The 19522-nt window shown below is 46.2% G+C and overlaps 1 protein-coding gene and 2 pseudogenes across 1 annotated transcript; 2 read left to right on the plus strand and 1 right to left on the minus strand.

The window, feature by feature from the left end:
- Window positions 1–4437: 4437 nt before the first annotated feature.
- LOC124655201 (cell surface glycoprotein 1-like) lies at window positions 4438–9138 on the plus strand. The gene is made up of 4 exons (XM_047194164.1): window positions 4438–4738; window positions 4848–4899; window positions 5934–7916; window positions 8364–9138. The coding sequence occupies exons 1-4, from the start codon at window positions 4577–4579 to the stop codon at window positions 8861–8863; spliced, it is 2697 nt and encodes an 898-aa protein (XP_047050120.1). The 5' UTR covers window positions 4438–4576; the 3' UTR covers window positions 8864–9138.
- Window positions 9139–9201: 63 nt separating this feature from the next.
- Window positions 9202–15353, minus strand: LOC124655309 (annotated as a pseudogene).
- A 389-nt stretch (window positions 15354–15742) lies between these two features.
- Window positions 15743–18363, plus strand: LOC124650151 (annotated as a pseudogene).
- Window positions 18364–19522: the final 1159 nt, after the last annotated feature.

The following is a 19522-nucleotide window of genomic DNA, read 5'->3' on the forward strand; positions in this document are numbered from 1 at the left end:
TTCACAAATCTTGCGGCCCACTCACTTTGGCCCTATTTTTGTCACCGCGAGTCCAACTCACTGATAAAACCCTGGCCCGGTTCGAGCCCAACTCCAAATGACTCTATTTTAGTCGGATCAATTCAACTAGCTCCTTTTTCTTAAGTGTGTGACCCTGCATGTTTACGACCACTTAGACACGACTAGACTTACTCCTCCAAGTATCTCATCATGGCTTCGAGTCTCACTCGCTTCTATGAACACTTGGTCTCAAGTCGATAACTGGTAGCGGCTCCTAGCAGAACATGCCAACTCCCAAGTGACGAGTCATAGCGACTAACCTTTCAATGCGACTGATGTCTGAGCCCCTTTGTGCCTCACGATATACCTTGTCAAGCTAGCGAGTTGTCGTAATCCCTTTAATAGCTCAATTATCTTCTCGATCCGTGATATGTGATTCACCCGACTAAATTTTAGTCGATCGCCTCGGTCAACACTTAACCGAGTAGCATGGACATACTTTCCGAATCATATTATCCAAGAGGGCCTAGAGAATATCTCTCCAAGTGGTGGGGGAAAATCCCATCTTGGTTATCCATGTCATGCAGTTTCTTTCCCAGTCAACCTGAACTCTGCCTTTATAACTGCCTTCTTACAGAACAACGTTTGATAGAACCTAAGTCGCCCGATCCATAACTCGGATCATGCACCTCATGTCTAAGGATGACATTGATTGAGACATGCAAATGATGACTTTCTCGTTGCATCTCATTGTGGGTCAATCCGATTGCTAAACACTTTAGTAGAGCCCGTGTAAGTTGGATTAGAATCACCATGCCCATGAAAAGTGGAGCCGAGTCATCAGCCGATTTGCACCTTAGTCTAAGTCGTGTGTCCCTCACAACATCATTTACTAAGGATAATTTAGTATGAACAACATAAATATATAGTTCCACAATTGAATCACATATTCAATGATACATATAAGAGTTCATACAGGAACAACCTAATACATCAAGAAATACATCATCCATGATTGCCTATAGGGCATATTTCCAACAGTACTATTGTCTAGTTCTCTTGTCCTAGCACCCATGCTCAAAATGGCACGGCCGAGCGCAAAACATCGTCACCTGCTTAAGATGGTTCGTGCAATGATGATCGCCTCTCTTCCTCCTCACTTTTAAGCTGAAGTTGTGTCTATTTCCACCTATCTCATCAACATTCAGCCCTCAACTGCCATGCAAGGTGGCATTCCTCTCGAGCGTCTCTCTGGCCATTCTCCTGATTACTCGGCGCTCCGCCTGTTTGGTTGCATTTGCTATGTATTTCTAGCACCACATGAATGCACCAGGCTGATTGTTCAGCCCGCCAAGTGTGTTTTCTTGGTTACAGTGATGAGCATAAGGATTATCAGTGTTGGGATCCCTTTGGTCGCCGGATGCACATTTCTCGGGATATGACTTTTGACTAGTCTTGACCATTCTATCCACATCCCTCCTCCTCGGCCTTCTTTGTGGATGACATCTCTTTCCTCATGTTTCCCGATTCACCCCCTTTTGTTCCTCAGGTTACCACTCCTCCGAGACCCAACAATTTCTTCACAAGTACGTAAACTACACAGTCCCTGAGGCGTGGAGAGAGGAGCCTGCAACCCACCCAAGAATCATAGCTGAGTATCACCTCGCGGTACCAGGAGATTTTTCTCAACACCGTGAATCAACGAGCATGATAGGTTCTATACATCATCCGAGGGGCCGCGAAGCTTGCGCAGGGAAGGGGCTCAGCAAGCTGGGTTATCAACAAGCTTAAAGCTTAGAATAATGGATAAGCGGGAGTAGTATTTGTGTTGGATGTTGCCATGACTACCGTTGAATGATAACTTGAGTGATGATCTTATTTGGTGTGTGGAGAAAAAGGAAATTAGACAAGAATACCAATGATCAAGTGGTTGAGTATTTCATGGCTTTGAGGAATCAAATGTACTAAAAGGCTTTAGATTCAATTATGTCCCCTTTAAAATTAAGTCTACTTTTTATTCCCTAAGTTATAACTTATGGATGCTATATGTACGTTACCTTTTAGTACATCCTGTGTTTTAAGGAAACATAGAAGAACGTCATGTGTTTCAAGGAAGAACATAGTATAATAATGGCCAAATGATATTAATTGACTAGCTACTGTGCACATTACCTTTGAGTACATTCGATGTATACATTACCTTTTAGCGCATGACCAAACGTTGGACGCTGCAAACTCATTGCTATGTTATTTTCCATGATTGTGACATCCAAGCTTGACTCCCGTCAGGCTACGCTTATGAGCTATGAGCAGCTCGATCTTCCAAATATTTTGCCAATCTAAAATATCATAAAAGGTTCTCTAGCTGTTTTGAAAAGAAATTTGAGCTTGAGAGGAACTCAATGGAAAAGATGCTAGATTGATCTTCACCTCAAGTTTTTTATGAACTTTGCCCCGATTCTCCCAATGAAAAGAATAAGGATAGATCAAATTGAAGGTTATCTGTGTTGAAGTATACGCAGATTGCCTAACCCTTTTTTTTACATCAGTTTCGACTTTTGATTCTACCAGTAACTCAATATGGTATGGCACCTTTTGTGCACATTTAATATGGTATGGTTCTTTCTGTCCATTTTTTTGGCCTTATCGAGCCTCACATGAGAGTGGAGTGTTTCTCCCATCTGTTCATACTTTTGGTTTAGGGCTTGTTTGATTCATAGGATGGAAAAAACAGATGAATACGAAAAAAATAGAGGATTGCTATGATCTGCCTCCTTAAATTCTATGAAAAAAAATCTATAAAAATTGGTACAACTAGTTGTTTGATGGTAGCATAGGAAAGCCCTAGAAAAATTTTATAAACATTAAGTGCATAGCATAGTTGTCATAACACATGGAATTTTTTTCAAGAGGTTTAACCTCTTGTTAGGAATCCTGTAGGATTGTGGTATAGGAAAGCAATCCATAAATTGTTTGAAGGATTCAATCCTTTGAATCAAACGGATTCTATAGGAAAAATTTTATGGGTAAAATTTCCACAAGATTTCTTTAGAAATCCTTTGAATCAAACAAGCCCTAGGACCTGTTTGAAACGTAGGAAAGTAAAAAAAACACATGAACGTGAAAAGTATAGGTATAGGAAAGAAATGTAGGTACAAAACAGAGGAAAGAGAAACATAGGAATTATTTTAAGTGGGTCATTCTGAACGCAAGAAAAGGTAAGACATAGGAATTTAGCTTCGTTGAAAGAATTTGCTTCACTAACTAGTAATTTGCTCAACCGTGAGCTTGTCTGATGGCCTGTCAGCCTGCTACCAACGCCAGCCAATGTTCATTACCTGGATTGACGCAAAGGAAAGAAAAAAATGAGCTCTGAGCCAATGCTTTGATTCCTGTGGTTTTCCCGTGAAAACATTCACGGGGACATATGAAACTTAATTTCCTTTGTTTTTCCTATGCCTGTGTTTCAAACGCTATCATAGGAAACTTTCCTATGGAAATCCTTTCCTGTGAAATTCCTCCAAAAATCCTTTGATTCAAACGGGGCCTTAGTGGTTGGTGCATGAAACTAATAATTTGCAACCATCCAGTATCCACACCAACTAATTAATTCGAAATAATTGCCATAATGCATGATTAGGAAAAAGAAATCATGACATCAACATAGGAACTTCACATGTTGCTACGAGTTGTGCATGAACGGCCATGCCATGGTACCAAGACGCTTCACCATTTCACACTACAAAACTTGAACGCGCTTCAATATCACATAATTCTACCTATACTGCATACATTCACTTTGTACCATCTGCCGTCATAAAAATAAAACCCTAATACACACTCCTACGCTCCTTAGATAGCCTGTGATTGGTATTTACTAAGGTAACCTCTATTTGAAGTTCCCATACCTGCTAGGCTGGTAGTACAAACTAAAAGGCACCCTGGATACCCATCACTCATCCAGTTTGTCTGGTAGGCTGGTACAGGCAATATAGGTCTGATGCTAAACTTGCCTTCTTAGACAAAACTTGTGTGCTCCCGTACCAGCAGTCTGCATCTTCTTTGGTTAAAGGGGCAAGAAATGAATAAAGCGAGATATGACACAGCCAACAGAACAGTGAAGTAGTTCACTTCATTTGAGATGCTCCCATGCAGTCGATATACTGTAGCGTTCGTCAATAAAAGTGGAAGTGTCCAAGAAGCAGCTTTCATGTTTTTACCCTCTCCCTTTAATGTGGACTGTAGCATTGCTGATGTGACTTCTGAGCTCATGGTACCAACACCTAAAGAAGACCATCGACAATCAAAACCCTCCAGATTTAGTTTACTTTACCTTTTGCTTTTCTCCCCTTTGTTCCCTCTGTCTTTTCCTTTTCTTTATTTCTGCCTCTATCTAATTCTGTCGTCGCATACGGTCACCTCCCCTTTACCTAGGTTCTCACTTTAAGCATCTTCTCTTTGCTTCTTCATGGAGGCAGAGGGCCTTCTTATATTAAAAAAATGAGGGTGGGTTTACCATTCTCACTTGAATACCGGCTTCAACTCTTCAACCAGAGCAAACAGACATCTGGCCGCCATGGCAGGGCTTGGCACTGGGGCAGGAGCTCCTGTCGTGAAGGTGTACCATGAGAAATCCATGATCCTGCCCGATGTGTCAAGGGTGCTTGCTTGCCTGTATGAGAAAAATGTTGAGTTTGAAACTGTGAAAGACTCGTACAAGGACATACTCAGACTCCAGGTACTTGCTGTCTTAGTTTTTGTGGAACACCCAGATTGTAGTAGCGGTTTCTTGAGTCTATGCGAGTTGATCTTATATAAGCTTCTATATTCTCTGTCTGCCTCTGCAGTCAACGAGGAGTGTTCCAGTTCCATTCTATGACGGACCTATATTTCAACAAGGTAACACTGCTTGTTACATAGTTGAGCCTTTTTAAGTTTGTTGAGATGCAATCCCTGATTCTTTAAGCTAGTGTGGTTACAAATAAATAGTTTTGTTTACCACTTATACACGCTGGAGTGAGATTTACCTGTCTCGAGACTCAAAACATGCACGCCTTGTAGCTAACAAAGGTTGATCTAAGAGCACCCACCCGAACCCAGTGAGACGAATTCAGGTTTAAACTTGCGCACCCATCCTGGAAAAATAATTGGTTCAAGAATAGTAGTAGAACTGACATAACAAACAATGTGTTTTTTTAAGAAGATTTGACAGAATGTTTATGAATGGCAATATAGCAAGAAAGATGATACTTAAAATAGAAGCGAAGAAAGAGAAACACTGCTTAGAAGCTTAAACATTTCTTTAGCATTCTGGTTTCCAAAAACTTTGGCAATACCACATACACCACCATTTCTATGTACTAGTTCAATCAAAACAACTCGGTAATTCCCACTTATCAATAGTTTGTGCATACCAGTATTTCTGCTCATCAAAAGCTAAACTAGTCAAGCAGATTATTAGAACATGTTTATGCTTATTGTTTCCTACTTCCCAGGCTGCATGTCAGTGATTATTCAAATGATTGTGGTACTAACATTATTATGTAATCAGTAAAGCTCTGTCTTCTTAACAAGAAAAAGTACTGCAAGCAGAATTAGCAACAAATTGATCCATCGTCATGGTTTGTAAATGAAATGCAACACATTTTGATGTCTCGTAAACATGATTGAAAATGAATAGCTTCATGAAACCCTTTCGTAGAAACGCTGGAAATTTTTATATTGTTTCTATGTCGAATGCAAGTATACATGGTAATGCTAGTAAGTATAAAATGATATACTGATCGTACGAATTTATAACAACACTGTCTCAGTTTTTGAAGTGAAGTTACCTAGTAGTTTCTTAATGGCTACTTAGTAACCAGAAACATAAATGATGCACCTTCAGAGTTCAGTCAGGGTAACAGAACTGACACTCATCTTCTAAACTGCAGAATCAAGAGCAATCTGCCGCTATATAGCAGAAACATACGAACAGCGTGGCTATCCTTTCCTCCTGGGAAAGGATGTCCTTGAGAGGGCTTCCATTGAACAGTGGCTACGGCATGAGGAGCATGCCTTTGATCCTCCAAGCAGGGCATTGTTCTGCCATCTGGCTTTTCCTATGCTTGATGAAGACATGAGTGATATCGACAGAGAGAAGAGAAAGCTGGAAGAAGTCCTGGAGGTCTATGAACAAAGGCTTGGCGAGAGCGAGTTCCTTGCTGGGAACAAGTTTACTCTTGCTGACCTTGTTCACCTACCAAACACTCATCACATAGTGACATCAGAAAAGTACGCCTACCTGTATGACTCAAGGAAGAACGTGCAGAGGTGGTGGAATACCATCTCTGCCCGAGATTCTTGGCAGCAGGTGGTGAGGGATATGCAGAGTGTGGAGGAGCAGAACCAAATAGAAGAACTTGAGCAGCAGCAGCTGGAGGAGCAGTGGCAATGGGAGACAGAACCACCACCAACATCTGGTCGCCGCATCTTGCGCATAGACCCTCGACAGCAGACCGGCACTGAGTCGCGGACAGTACTGGTTCCACCACCCAGCGGCGGTGCCATATCACCCTTGTCTTTTACAGTTCAACAGGAACAGCAACCTCTTCACACAGAAACAACCTCTCATAGTGAAACTTCACCTAACCACAGAAAAGGAAGTAACTTCTTTACTACCACCGATAAAACTCCAGCGCCCTCAAAGCAAAAAACCTCCACCCCTCAGAAACCACCTAGCAGTGTTGAAGGCACTAAGAGTAACTTCTTTACCCCAACTAGCCCTCCTACCTCCACCAAAGTTTCTCCAAAAACTAATAATGAGAAATCCACCTCCAAAGATGCCTCAAAAACCTCTGACAGGGATTTTCAAGCTCGTCAGACTGGTGAAGTAGTTGCTCCCCATAAACTCCATTTAGGATCAGACAAAGCCCCCCAAGAAAATACTCCCGATAAATCCACTCAGAAATCACCTAGCAGTGTCCAAAACACTACGAGTAGCTTTTTTACTCCTCCTGCCACCACCAAAATGCCTCAGACAACCAATACTGATAAATCCACCTACAAAGATGCCTCATCTCCAACCATACCCAGTCAAGGATCATCCAAAGACAACATTAAGGAAGCTAGAGACGCTGATCAAAAGAGGTCTGCATCAGCAACAACCAGGGAGCTACCATCAGGTTCTCAAAATACCACTCAGCAATCTAAAGCATCACCTAATCTGAAAGCTTCTGACTTGTCACCAATGCAAGAAGAATTTGAAGATACTCAGGGTGAAGATGAACGGTTCTCAACTAAGAGGCTCAGAAAAATGATTCAGCAAAGTGATCCAGAAGTACTCAAACCACAGCCTACAGATTTGCAAACCCGTCCAACACAAGAGGAAACACCTTCCATTTCTAAGAAGCCTTCGTATGTTCAGGACAGAAAAGGGCAAGCTGGTAACAATCCGACTGATGGAAAAAGTGATGGTATTCCATCAACTGGGACAAGAGATCCTGGCACTCCATCAACTGGGACAAGTGATCCTGACACTCCAACTACTGCTGATGCAAGGAGAGCAACTTCACCACCAAAAGGAGGAGTTGATCCTGATGGTCGTGGTGCCACTGAGCCACGAAAATTACAATCCATCAATGAGCAACAACCAGCTCCGCCAATGCCAAACCGATCACCAACAAGTAGTGCTCGAGGTGCTTCTGCATCATCAAAAGGAGCTGCTCAAGATGATGACTTAGCCCAGTCAAACATTGATCAATGGAGGCACACGTCTACTCCTGCAAACAAAGAAGGAGCTCCAGATGCTGCTATCACTGATAAGTTGGACAAAGCAGCAGACAAAAGAGCACAGACACAGGCTCCAAACAAAACCTCGACCGGCCAGTCGGACAAGATCGCTATGCAGACACCACGACGTACAACTACCACATCAGGTAAAAGCCTCTACCAAAAGAAAGTTGCGCGGTCCGATGAAATGGTGTCTCACGTGCCAGCCAATATGGAAGCATTAACACTAAGTAGTGACCTCAAACCAGGCACCAAAGGCCTTCCACGGAATAGCAGATTCAAATTTTAAATGAGTTCCATTCATCAACTATCTCACACACAATCCTAATACAGTACAGAAAAACTGCATTTGTACTGTCAGTTCAGCATTTTTAACTGTCATAGAACCATTCATCATATCACGTACTATAAGAAGGCTCAGTATTTAACCAATTGTAGTTATAGACCCATAGTTCAGTCAGAATAGCTGATTCATAGTTCAAAACTATTACTCATATCCCTGATTACCAGTCCTAAATTTTGTTATTGCATGAACATATAGTATATCTTGTGATGTGTGGACTGACCATGTCATAATACCGATCAACTTTCAGACCAAGCTCCAGTGTCACCTTTTTTTGCTGATAGAAGGAAGACAGGCATTGATGAAGCCAGTGAAACTACCAAGGTAGCACCTGATGAGCAGCCTGCTGGGAGAGCTCCTACGAATTCTGTGAATAAGCCGATATCTCCCAAGGATAATGGCAAGTTAACTAATGAAACCGTATATTATAGCAGCTCAGAAATATCCAGAGAAATGGCACCACCAGGCTCCGAAAAGAGCATGGGACAGCAGAAAATGCAAAGTGATAAGTCCAGTATATCACTGCAAGCCAATGGGAAGCAAGGTTCTGAAGCTGCACTTCTCACAAATACTGGTCAAAACACTGGGAAAACTTCAGGACAAGATTTACAAGAGTCTCAGAAACAAATCTCCCCTGATACTCAGCAAATGAAAAACAACAGAAGCAACAGCACATTGGATGGCTCAAGCAAACCCACCCAATTTGATGGAAATGACGGTGATGTCCGTGAGACACAGAGAGGTGGCTAGTAAACCAAACTATAGCACGCCTCTGTCAGGTCATCTTGTTGCAGCTTCTTCGTTGTGGTCTTATCTACCACACCACTTCAACATGCTCGTCAATAAGGTCCATTATATCTTGTCACCCTTGGACCAGCCATGCCAGCTACTGTTGTGTACTCCACCTTTTGTACTGCTATTCTTATTCAGTGGTGCATTATGTACTGTTCTTTTGCCGAACAGTGACTTGTTTAGATACCTTACGTTAGACTCATTTCGAATAATGTGAATGTGATATTTGTTCTCCCCAGGAACAACATCTCTTTGTATTTATCCATATGATTTCATCGTTGTTTCTTTCGCAAATGGAACAAAATTCATGGATAAATACAAAGGTGCGATTAAGTTTGTATTTATCCATATGTGAATGCAAGCTCTACTTATTGTCACAGATATTTGTTTAGGAAATGCATGGAAATGACAAACGAAACTGTTTCTTTCGCAAACTAAACAAAAAATTCTGTGACAGGACATCACCTAGCTTGATTAATGCTTTGCTTTCTTCTTAGGATGGGGTTTCCCTTTTGTTTTCGAGGATACCTTGTTTGATGGTTGGTACTTGCTCTGCTTCTTCAGTTTCTCCTTCTTCTGCTTCTTCCACGCGCTGTCTGGATCTACAAAGTCTTCATCGCTGTCATCTTCAACAGGAGCGGATCCATCCTCGTCTGATTCAAGATCATTGTCCTCATCTTCCTCTTCCTCATCTGAACTCAAGATCAAATCCTCAACCACGTCCTCGTCGGTAGGCAAATCATCATCGTCACGGGCTCATTTCTTGTTCTTCACCATTGAGGTTCTGCAACAACAAAGGGAGGAGGTAACAACATGTCTTCCACATACAAGGAAAGCAACCAAAAAATAAGATAAAGGGGTTAGAACGTACTTAATCTTCTTCTTTTCAGCCAACAAATTCTTACTGAAAGCCATAGTTTCTTCACTATCATCCTGTTGCTTCTGCACCACTGATAACCTCCGTGAAAAGGTAGAGGACTCAGCCCCCACAATAACGCTGGTATGGAAAGACATGAATCAGTAATGCCATTAATCAATAGATGTATTCAGGAAAAGGAGTGCGTGAGTTCATGTCACTCATACAAACTACTGAAGTATGGTGTGTGGTAAGATGATGGAAGTTGCTACTCCTAAAAAGGATCAGAGTGTTCCGTTTTCTGCCTCTGGAGCACTCCGTTTTCTTCTGTTCGTGTGGCTGGCCGTGCATCTTTATTTTGCAAGTTGGGTCGTGGGAGTTAGGAAGACATGAAGGTGAACCGGTGAAGGGCAAGAAAAATTATGGAGGTGAGTTGTGACTTCCTGAGTTGTCTCTGAATCAGAATTCTTGATAATTATTTCTGTTTGTTTAGAGTTCTAATTGAATGCCTAATTGGAGTTCAGTGTACGACTGTACGGTGGATCCAAGACAGCATAGTGGAAATAATCAAAGAAAGAACCTGATACTGGAGTAGTATACATTTTCTTCCTATTCGATTTATGAGCTTCATCCAGACAAATTGTCTTTAAAGACTAAATTTCGAGGCGTCTTTTACTGTGTGTTGGTCGTTCAGTAGAAATAAGATATAGAGCATTTATTTGTTTGCTAAAGTACAATAGAATTTATAATTGGATTCATTGACAAATATTTGTTGTTTCACAATCAGGTGAAGAAGCTCTTTGTCCTCTGGGACTCATCAGGATGTCGCCTTCTGCAGGTGCTGGGCCACGCGCGCGAGGTGCTTGAGTAGGCGACAACGGCGCTCGAAATAGCGGTCTCAGTTTGCTTGTACTGGGGGGACGTGGCAAGCGAGCGGCGACAGATTGAGGCAGGCCCCTTCGGCGGGACCGAACGCGGCATGGCGGCGACAAACGCACTGGAGCTGGGCATCAACGTTGGCCATGTCGACGCCATGCTCCACCTTGTCTTCCCCGGCAACATGTGTGGCTGGCATGACGCCATGGGAGGCGTGGTGGTGACGAACGCGCTGGACCTGGGCATATGGCAGCAGGCCAGGAAGTCCAACCAGCGATCGAAGGACTCAGTGGCCAGACCCTAAACCAGTACCTCATGAACTACCTAGACAAGCTCTTCGGCAAGCCCCGAAGATGTGTTTGGCTTTATGACTTAGCAAGTGATTGCCCTTCGTATTCCCTCTCTTTATTCTAGCTATGTTAGATCTTCTTCCTTTTTTTATTTTTACACCACATACCACTAGCCATGGAAAGAGCCGCGTGGAAGCCTGTCATCCATGTGCCAGAACCATGAGTTGGTTGCGAGATCTTATGGGTTTCACCTCTAGCCTACCCCAACTTGTTTGGGAATAAAGGCTTTGTTGTTGTTGTTGTTATTGTTGTTGTTGTTGTTGTTGTTGTTTGTTGTTGTATACCACTTGCCCATTTTGTACTAAAAAGTACTGTGTATGACTAATATAACCAAGTTATGGCACAATTATTGCCATCCCTTTTTAGGGTTTCTATAGATGGCACATAACTTTCATTACATAAGTTATGCCTGAATGGATCATGTAGTACAACTCAATCATGTGAAGCTGATTGCACCTTTCCTTGCCATTGCCCGACAGGGGTGGAGGGTGGGGACGACAAATTTAGCTTTGTGCATATTTGTAAAATACAAAATATCAGACATACAGAAAATGTTAATATTTTTTACCCGTAACAACGACGGGCATTTACCTAGTTAGCATATATATTTATTGGTATTATGCACGGGCTACCATCCACAAAACTAACCTTGTCTCGTCCATAGCATCGATTCTGTTCTGGGCTCTCTGATGTAGAGTAGCAACATATCTTGAAAGAGGACTTGACTGTTCTTCCTTCTCAACCTATTGGGAAAGAATATTATATGTTTTACCACAACAACACAAGAATAAAAGTATATAAATAAAGTGTGCAGATAGCAAAGCCAACACAACAACTCATACCTGTAGAAAGGAATCTACAGCTGCATCATTGGGAGAAAATGTAATCCCTGCACGTTTTGGACTTATGAACTCCACATTTGCCTCTACTTGGAACCAGAAATGATGATAAAAATCAGCAAACATGTGTTGGATTAAGCATTATAGTAAAATGTTCTTTTACACATGCTTAGCAAACCTGGTGAATAAGATCCTTCATCTCTTTTCGAAATCTCTCAGCCTTGATGGTTTTACAAAAGTTCCGAAGTTGAACTAGTGGTAAAAATGACATTTCGAAAAAGGCAACGGAGTAGCTCCACTGGGCCAAATGCTTAGCCAGCTCATCAACCATGGAGTAAATGCAAGCTTCCTGAAAGGCACGCGTCTTCACTGTTTTCTTATCAACCTGCCAGAGAGGAATACCAGTTATATGCTTATTTTTTCAGAGGCATGTTCCCATAGAAATGCAGTAGAAGAAAATAAACCTGTTTAACATTGATCAGATTCACTGCTTTGCCAACACCACCATCTGGACGCCCTCTAAGTTCTTTCATTTCTAACATATCAAGCAGCAGGGACGACACCGGAATAAAGGTACCGGTGGCTTGAGCAATGCAATTAAGCATTTTTACACATCTAATGCGTACAGGGAAGTAGCGTGCACTTGGCACCAGACATGCTACTCCATGAATTATCTGGGTTAATGGATAAGCCAAAGGACGGAAATCTTCATGAGAATTACATCCACAGACAACACTTGTCCAAAGCTCGAGGCAGAATATATATTGCCAATCATACACTTTTTGGTATGATTTCTGCACAGGAAGAATGTAAGCTCACCATCAGTTAGCAAGAGGAAAACATGTGAGAAGATAACATTTGTATTTTCAAAATACAAGACAAAAAGTACTTGGCAATACTAAGAGAAATAATACCTCCAACTGTTTGTTTGTTGGTTTGTTTCTTTCTTTCTGTTTTTTATCCTTTGATGTCTTCAAAAAATTAAAGAAGAGCCACAAAACCGTCAGATCATGAGTAATTAATGAAGTTCCAGCATATGACCATGTGACTTCAACAGACAAAATACCTTTGGTCCTCTTTCAGTAAGGGCACCTCTCAGGATAAATGCCAGTTGACGAATGAAAACAAAAGCATGTTGATAAGCACTTTTAGGGTCCACACTATACAATTCTTTGACACAATTCCCAAGAAATTGGATGTGCTGCAGTTTCGATCCCCCAATATACTTGGACGATTTGCAGTTTACCAAATAAGCCTTGTAGATACCCTTGAGGCACGCATCAAGGCAATCTGGACCTACTTGAATACACAAATCTCGAAGGAACAAAAACGAAACAAGAGGCATAGCACCACGACCTCTAGCCCAGGTATACAACAGGGCCTACAATAAGAACATCCAGTTGAAAATAAATCATTGTCAGATGGACATCAGAGTAACGCAGAAAGCTACTTAAAGATGAATGAGAAGCCAAAGCTAACACACCTTAACATACTTCCTCAGGAGAGAAGGGAAGGCTGCCAGAAAAACAGCTGATGCTCTGACACGGTGAATAGTAAACGCTATCATTTGCTCATCAGTCATCTCAGTTATCATATGGAGTGCATTGGCAAGATATACCCTCATTAGGTTACCATGCCTCTTCCATGGAGTGGTCACCATCAGCTCATTGATTTTCTCTTTCCTCCCTCCAGAGCTAGGGGCATGGAGTAATTGGCGAAGAATGCTATCCATGTTCTTTAAAACGAAGTGCATGACTTTATCCAGTACACTACCAGACATGACACTGAATTTTGGTGCTGAATTGTCAGCAGTGTCCTCACCATAATGGCAGGCTCTCCTGAAGGCTTGAAGAATAGACCGGATAGGACCTACCTTCCCATCCTCTGCACCATCACACCAGGAATCAACCATTTCCATTGTAATAGGTTTAACACTTTCTTTTGGTTCCTCCTTAGGGACAGACCTAGGTTCTCATCACTTTCTTGATCATCCTAAACAAAAAAGCAACCCAGCTCATATAATCCTCTAGAGCGAGAATACAAAATTACTACAAGGAAAAAGGTTGCAATTCATCTTACATCGATGTCCTCTTCATTGAAGCCCAGGAGATCTTTATCACACTCTTCTAGATATTTAAAGAATTCAGGATCCTGCAAAAAAAGATTTCAATAAGTTTCATAAGCAGTCAACAGTAACAAAACAGCACAGAGAATAAAATTAGAATTTACAAAATTAGGAAAGAAACAAACAACTAACTGAGAAAATAGAATTGAGCTCCTGGCGGTGGCTGTTACATGTGTGAACCACTGTCCATAAAGGATAGGACTTAAAAAAGGAATTGGGCAACCAGAGCATGAAAAGGTAAACAAAAGCCATCAAAGGATTATGGACGGATTCTCATACCCATCAATCACAGATTCAGTAACAGCAAAAATCAATAAACTGAGAAGCCGTTTTAGGGAAAAAGACCATTCAAAAGTTAAACCAACACCACATTTTTCAGCGAAAGGGGCTTGTGAGAGTTCAAATCAAAATTTTGGAATTTAATTCAATAGAAACCAGTTCTATTTCTGCACGGATGTGCCTACGCATATGGTTCCAGATTCACCAGTACCAACTACAGTGCAGCTGAAGCCAGTGAACCTTAGCCTTCCACACTGCAATGGGAAGTAGAACTACCCTATTGGTGCAGAAAACAACAAGTTATACTTCCGATCTCAAAATTTCACTCTGCAAACCAGCTGTTGTAGGCCTGCATTGTGCTTAAAAGTTACATTACTTGGAATGGTCACTGCAATTTGGAGTTTATTTATCATCATTCTTTAAGGTACCAGACTACTACCAGTGATAAGAACTCCTAAACATCTATTCATGTATGTACACTTGTCGAAGAAGCTGTTGTTCAGTTACAGACATATGAGCAAGAAATTAGTTGCCGTATCTTTTTCTCCCTAGTTAGCAGACACGGACTTACGGCACGAATAAGATGTATCCAACTCCCATACAGAAAAATAAATCCACAACTCAAGCCTAGCACTGAAGAGCTAAGCCAGGCATCCAGAAAAGGAGCCCAATTTTTGGTAAATAAACTTTATGGGGACATTGCATATGATTCAGAACATATACTTTGCAGAGCTATATATGAATACCCGGCTTACTAAGCTAATCATGGCTACTAAACGATGACTAATGATATTGCAAAATCAGACTCCGCTGAAGGACGGCGCAGAAAGCAGAAGATGGTAATGGACAGGAGACGAACCTTTTCCTGCAGCCTCTTGAGTTGGTCCACGTGCTCCTTGGCCTTCTTCCTCTTGGAGCTTCCCTTCACGTCCTCCTCGTTCGCTTCCTCTCCATCCTGCCAATCATCGTCGTCCGAGACGGGCAAGTCCACTGTGCCCCGCAGAGCCACACGAAGCGAGCAGCGAGTCAAAAACGGAGAGTGGGAAGCAGGGAAGGGGAACGAGAAGCGGTGGGAATCGCACCGTATTCGTCGGAGTCCGACATGGCGAGCGGCGGGCGGCGGTGGCGCGGGTGCCCTAGTGGAGGTGGCGGTGCTGGTTGCCCAGACAAAGCGGAAATTTAGTTTTCGCCACTCTTTATTTTGACACTTTACAATTTGGCCCCCAGAGCACATTTGTATTTCAATAAAGCCCTTGTCATTTTTGCAATATCGCGCGAGCCAATTCCGGGGCGCCTCCCCGGCCACCGCCACGGAAACCATGGCCGTCCCTCCAAAAACGTCCAGGTCTTGTTTGCAGCACATGCACGCATGCAAGGCGAAGCCGTGTGAGGAACCGCGCGCCGAAGCTAGCGATCGAGGAGCCATAGCCGACGATCGAGGGGACGGCCGGCCGGAGCTAATTAAGCTAAGGTAGGCAGCGGCGCGCGGCGGCCGACTGCCGGCCGGGGAAGATGGCGAGAGATTTCATGTCCTACTACTCGTGCTCGAACCCCGTGGACACTCTTGGGTGGACGCCCATCCCCGGCATCGCCCTGGACACGCTGTTCCTCGTCGTCATCCAGTTGCTCGCCGTCATCGTCGTCTCCAGCCTCTTCCACTCCTTTCTCCGCCGCTACAACCAGCCCACCGCCATCTCCCAGATCCTCGTACGTGATCAATCTAGTAAAATTCTTTCCCGCGAAATCCCCTGTTCGTCGTCACACATGCATGGCGCGTGCAGGCCGGCATGGTGGTGGGCGGGCTGGGAATCCGCAACGCCATCGTGCACGTGGACGTGGACAACGTGGAGGACATGTACAACGGCTACATCTCCGCCGCGCGCATCCTCTACATGTTCCTCGTCGGCCTCGAGATGGACATCGCCGCGCTGCGGAGCACCACCCGCCGCTGCGTCGCCTTCACCTACGCCACCGTCGCCGCCAGCCTCTTCCTCGCCGCCATCGTCTCCAGCGGCATGTACGGCAGCATGATGCACTCCCCGGTCAGGACGCCCGAGATGCTGGCCGCCACGCTCATGGTCGCGCTCACCAACACCTCCTCCATCGCCGTCGCGCGGATCGCCAGCGACCTCAAGCTCACCGTCACCGAGAACGGCCGCCTCATCGTCGCCGCCGCCATCGGCACCAACATCATCTGCGTCGTCGGCGACGGCGTGCTCTCCTCCACCAGGATGGCCAAGGAGAAGAGCCAGGACCTCTCCCTCGGCTTCGTGGCGCTCGCGGCGGCGGGGCTCGCCGTCTGGGCGGTGCGCCCGGCCGTCACGCGCGTCAACCAGCGCAACGTCGGCCAGCACCACGTCAAGACGTGGGACCTGGCCTTCATGATCGCGGCCATCTGGTTCGTCGGAAACTTCCCGCAGAAGCTCGGCTTCGACGGGCTGCCCACCAGCTTCGCGCTGGGGCTCGCGTTCCCGAGGGAAGGCCCCGCGGCGCGCTCAGTCAGCGACGCGCTCGTGCCCACCGTCAACGGCCTGCTGCTCCCCTTCTACTTCGCCACCATCGGGATGCGGATGGACTTCAACTCCATGTCGGGCGCCATCATCGTGCCCGGCGTGCTCATGATGCTGCTCGGCCTCGTCGGCAAGGCCATCGGCGCCGCCGTGGCCTCCGCCTACCTCAACATCCCGCTCTGCGACGCGCTCCGCTTCGGCGTCCTGCTCAACGTCAAAGGCCACGTCGACACCATGAACATGAAGTTCGCCAAATCAGAAGGGGTCGGTAACCATATTCATATCATCGAGGATTTGAGAGTTACCCCTGTCTTTATTGAATGGACTTGACTGATGCTAGTGGTATGGTATTGGTTGGTGCAGGTGTGGGCGGAGCAAGCGCTGTATGCCATGATCATCGGCAACCTGGCCAGCACACTCGTCGCCGGCCCGGCCGCCGCGGTTATGCTGCGTAAGGAGAAGGAGGCGTACGCGAGGAGGCACCAGGCCCTGGAGTCGTTGGGCGAGGAGCAGGAGCTGCGCATGCTCACCTGCTCTCACAGCGCGCACTCGACGCCCGCCCTGCTCAGCCTGGTCGAGCTCCTTGTGACCGACCCGGAGACGCAGCCCGCCGTCCAAGTCCTCCACCTGTTCGATGGCGGCCAGAAACGCGCGGCGGCCGCCGCCGCCGCGGCGTCGTCGACGACGCCCTACCAGCAGCAGATCATCGACGAGTACGACGCCGGACGCGACGCCATCACGGACATGAACACGGTGGTCGACCTGTACTGGCGCGCCACGGGCGTCGCCTTCCAGCAGATCGACATCGTGGGCAGGAGCGCGTCCCGCGACGTGGACGCCGTGTGCCGCTGCGCCGCGGACGCGCACGCCACGCTGCTGCTCCTCCCCTGCTTCAAGGAGCAGCGGTACGACGGCAAGATGGCGTGCCGCCTCGAGGAGCGCCGCGAGCTCAACCTCGGCGTGCTCGCGCGCGCGCCGTGCACCGTGGGCCTCCTCGTCGACCGGCCCTACCGGAGCATCGGCGCCAGCTTCCAGGTCCCCTGCAGCGTGGACACGAGCACCAGGACCCTGCTGCACCCGTGCAGCGACAGGGCGGTGACCCACGTGATCGCGGCGGTGTTCCTGGGCGGGCCCGACGACCGCGAGGCCGTGTCGGTGGCATCCCGGCTCGCCGAGAACCCAAACATCGGCCTCACCGTGTTCCGGTTCGTGAAGCGCAGCACGTACGACACCGTGACGTCCTCCACGTCCAGGGCGGCGGCGATTGCGGCGGGCGACGACCTGGAGCAGCCGTTAAACGAGGGGGACGCCGACGAGCGGTTCATGTGGAGGTTCTACGAGCTGTACGCGTCGAGGGAGATGGCCATGTACGTGGAGAAGGTGGTGGAGAGCCCGGCCGACGTGGTGGAGACGCTGGACGCCATGGCGGGGATGTTCTCGCTGGTCATCGTGGGGCGGGGCGGGCGGCAGCCGGTGGAGCTGCTGGCCGGACTGGACCGGTGGGCGGAGGCCGGGCGGGAGATGGGCGCCGTGGCGGAGATCCTGGCGTCCAACGCGTCCATGGAGATGGGCTCCGTGCTCGTCATGCAGCAGCACACGGTGGTGGTACCGGCGCGCCGATGACCGTCGTACGGATGGAACAACGTAGCACTTGTACTGATTCAGTTACACGATACTACGCAGCTTGTGTATATTTAGACGTGTCGATTAGGAGCAGAAGCTGACCATTATATTGGATTATATTGTTGTGTGTGGGCATCTGTAAGATCCGAGTTTTCTTTCGTTAGAAGCACTTATACAATCTGAAAAGGAAGAATCTGTACGAAAATGCACTTTTGATCCCAGATCGCATATGCACCCTTTACAAAGCGAATTTAAAAATATTGAAAATTTGGAGAAAATTTAGCCAGTAAATCGCCACATTCTATGTCATCACGTATAGTTCATAGTAAAATGATATTTTTTGTGGCCTGTGCAAAAGAGACAAACAAATACCTAGTAAAAAGCCTTATTTTAGCATTGATTTTTATCTTTTTTGCATAAGCCACATAACAACACGCTTTTTCATGAAACAACTTCATGAACACGTACGATGTTGAGATGTAGCGTAACATGTTTTTTGAAATTTTTGATATTTTTTAATATGTTTATAGTGTATTTTAAATAAAGGGAACATATACATCCATGAAAGCATCATGTCCGAATCGACATAGACAGTAGACTGCAACCAAACTTGTTGCAGGTGTTTTTCCACTCCCGGGTTGCCTCGCGCGAGGCGGCTTCGTAGGCTCCACTCCCCAAACCCTAGAAGCCCGCTCCATCCAACATCCTCGGCCGCTGCCGTCAGCGGTGCCGGCCACACCTGGCCACCAAAGGTGGGAGGTGAGCGCGGCGCCCCTTAGACGGGCCCCTACGTGCGGAGGCGGACGTCAGCCTGGGTGGGGATGGTGGAGAGCGGACGGCGGCGCGAGGGCGTGGAGGCGCTCTCTGGCGCACGGCTGAGGCCATGGACGCGCGGAGGAGCTCGGTAGGAGAAGCAGCAGGGTCGGCGGAGCTAGGTGGAGCATCGGCAAGCACCGACGAAGGTGGCGGTGGAAGCACGAAGTGTCTCGCCAGGAAGGAGCTCCTGGCGAGCAGAGGCTGGCCGCTGAGGTGCTGCGGTTACCCTCCCGGTGGCTGCCGGCGCAAGATCTGGAGGAGAAGGGCGGACCCAATCTAGGCCTTCACGGGCTCATGCTGGGCCAAAGGGGCTAGGGCTACTGCTGCCAAAACACGTAGATCG

This window comes from Lolium rigidum, chromosome 1 (assembly GCF_022539505.1).
Source record: "Lolium rigidum isolate FL_2022 chromosome 1, APGP_CSIRO_Lrig_0.1, whole genome shotgun sequence".
NCBI lineage: Eukaryota > Viridiplantae > Streptophyta > Magnoliopsida > Poales > Poaceae > Lolium > Lolium rigidum.

Coding starts and splice junctions, on each gene's coding strand:
- LOC124655201 (XM_047194164.1), top strand. CDS start 4,577: ATGGCAGGGCTTGGCACTGGGGCAGGAGCTCCTGTCGTGAAGGTGTAC. Junction 4,739..4,847: donor AGGACATACTCAGACTCCAG/GTACTTGCTGTC, acceptor CTGCCTCTGCAG/TCAACGAGGAGTGTTCCAGT. Junction 7,917..8,363: donor ACGTACAACTACCACATCAG/GTAAAAGCCTCT, acceptor ATCAACTTTCAG/ACCAAGCTCCAGTGTCACCT.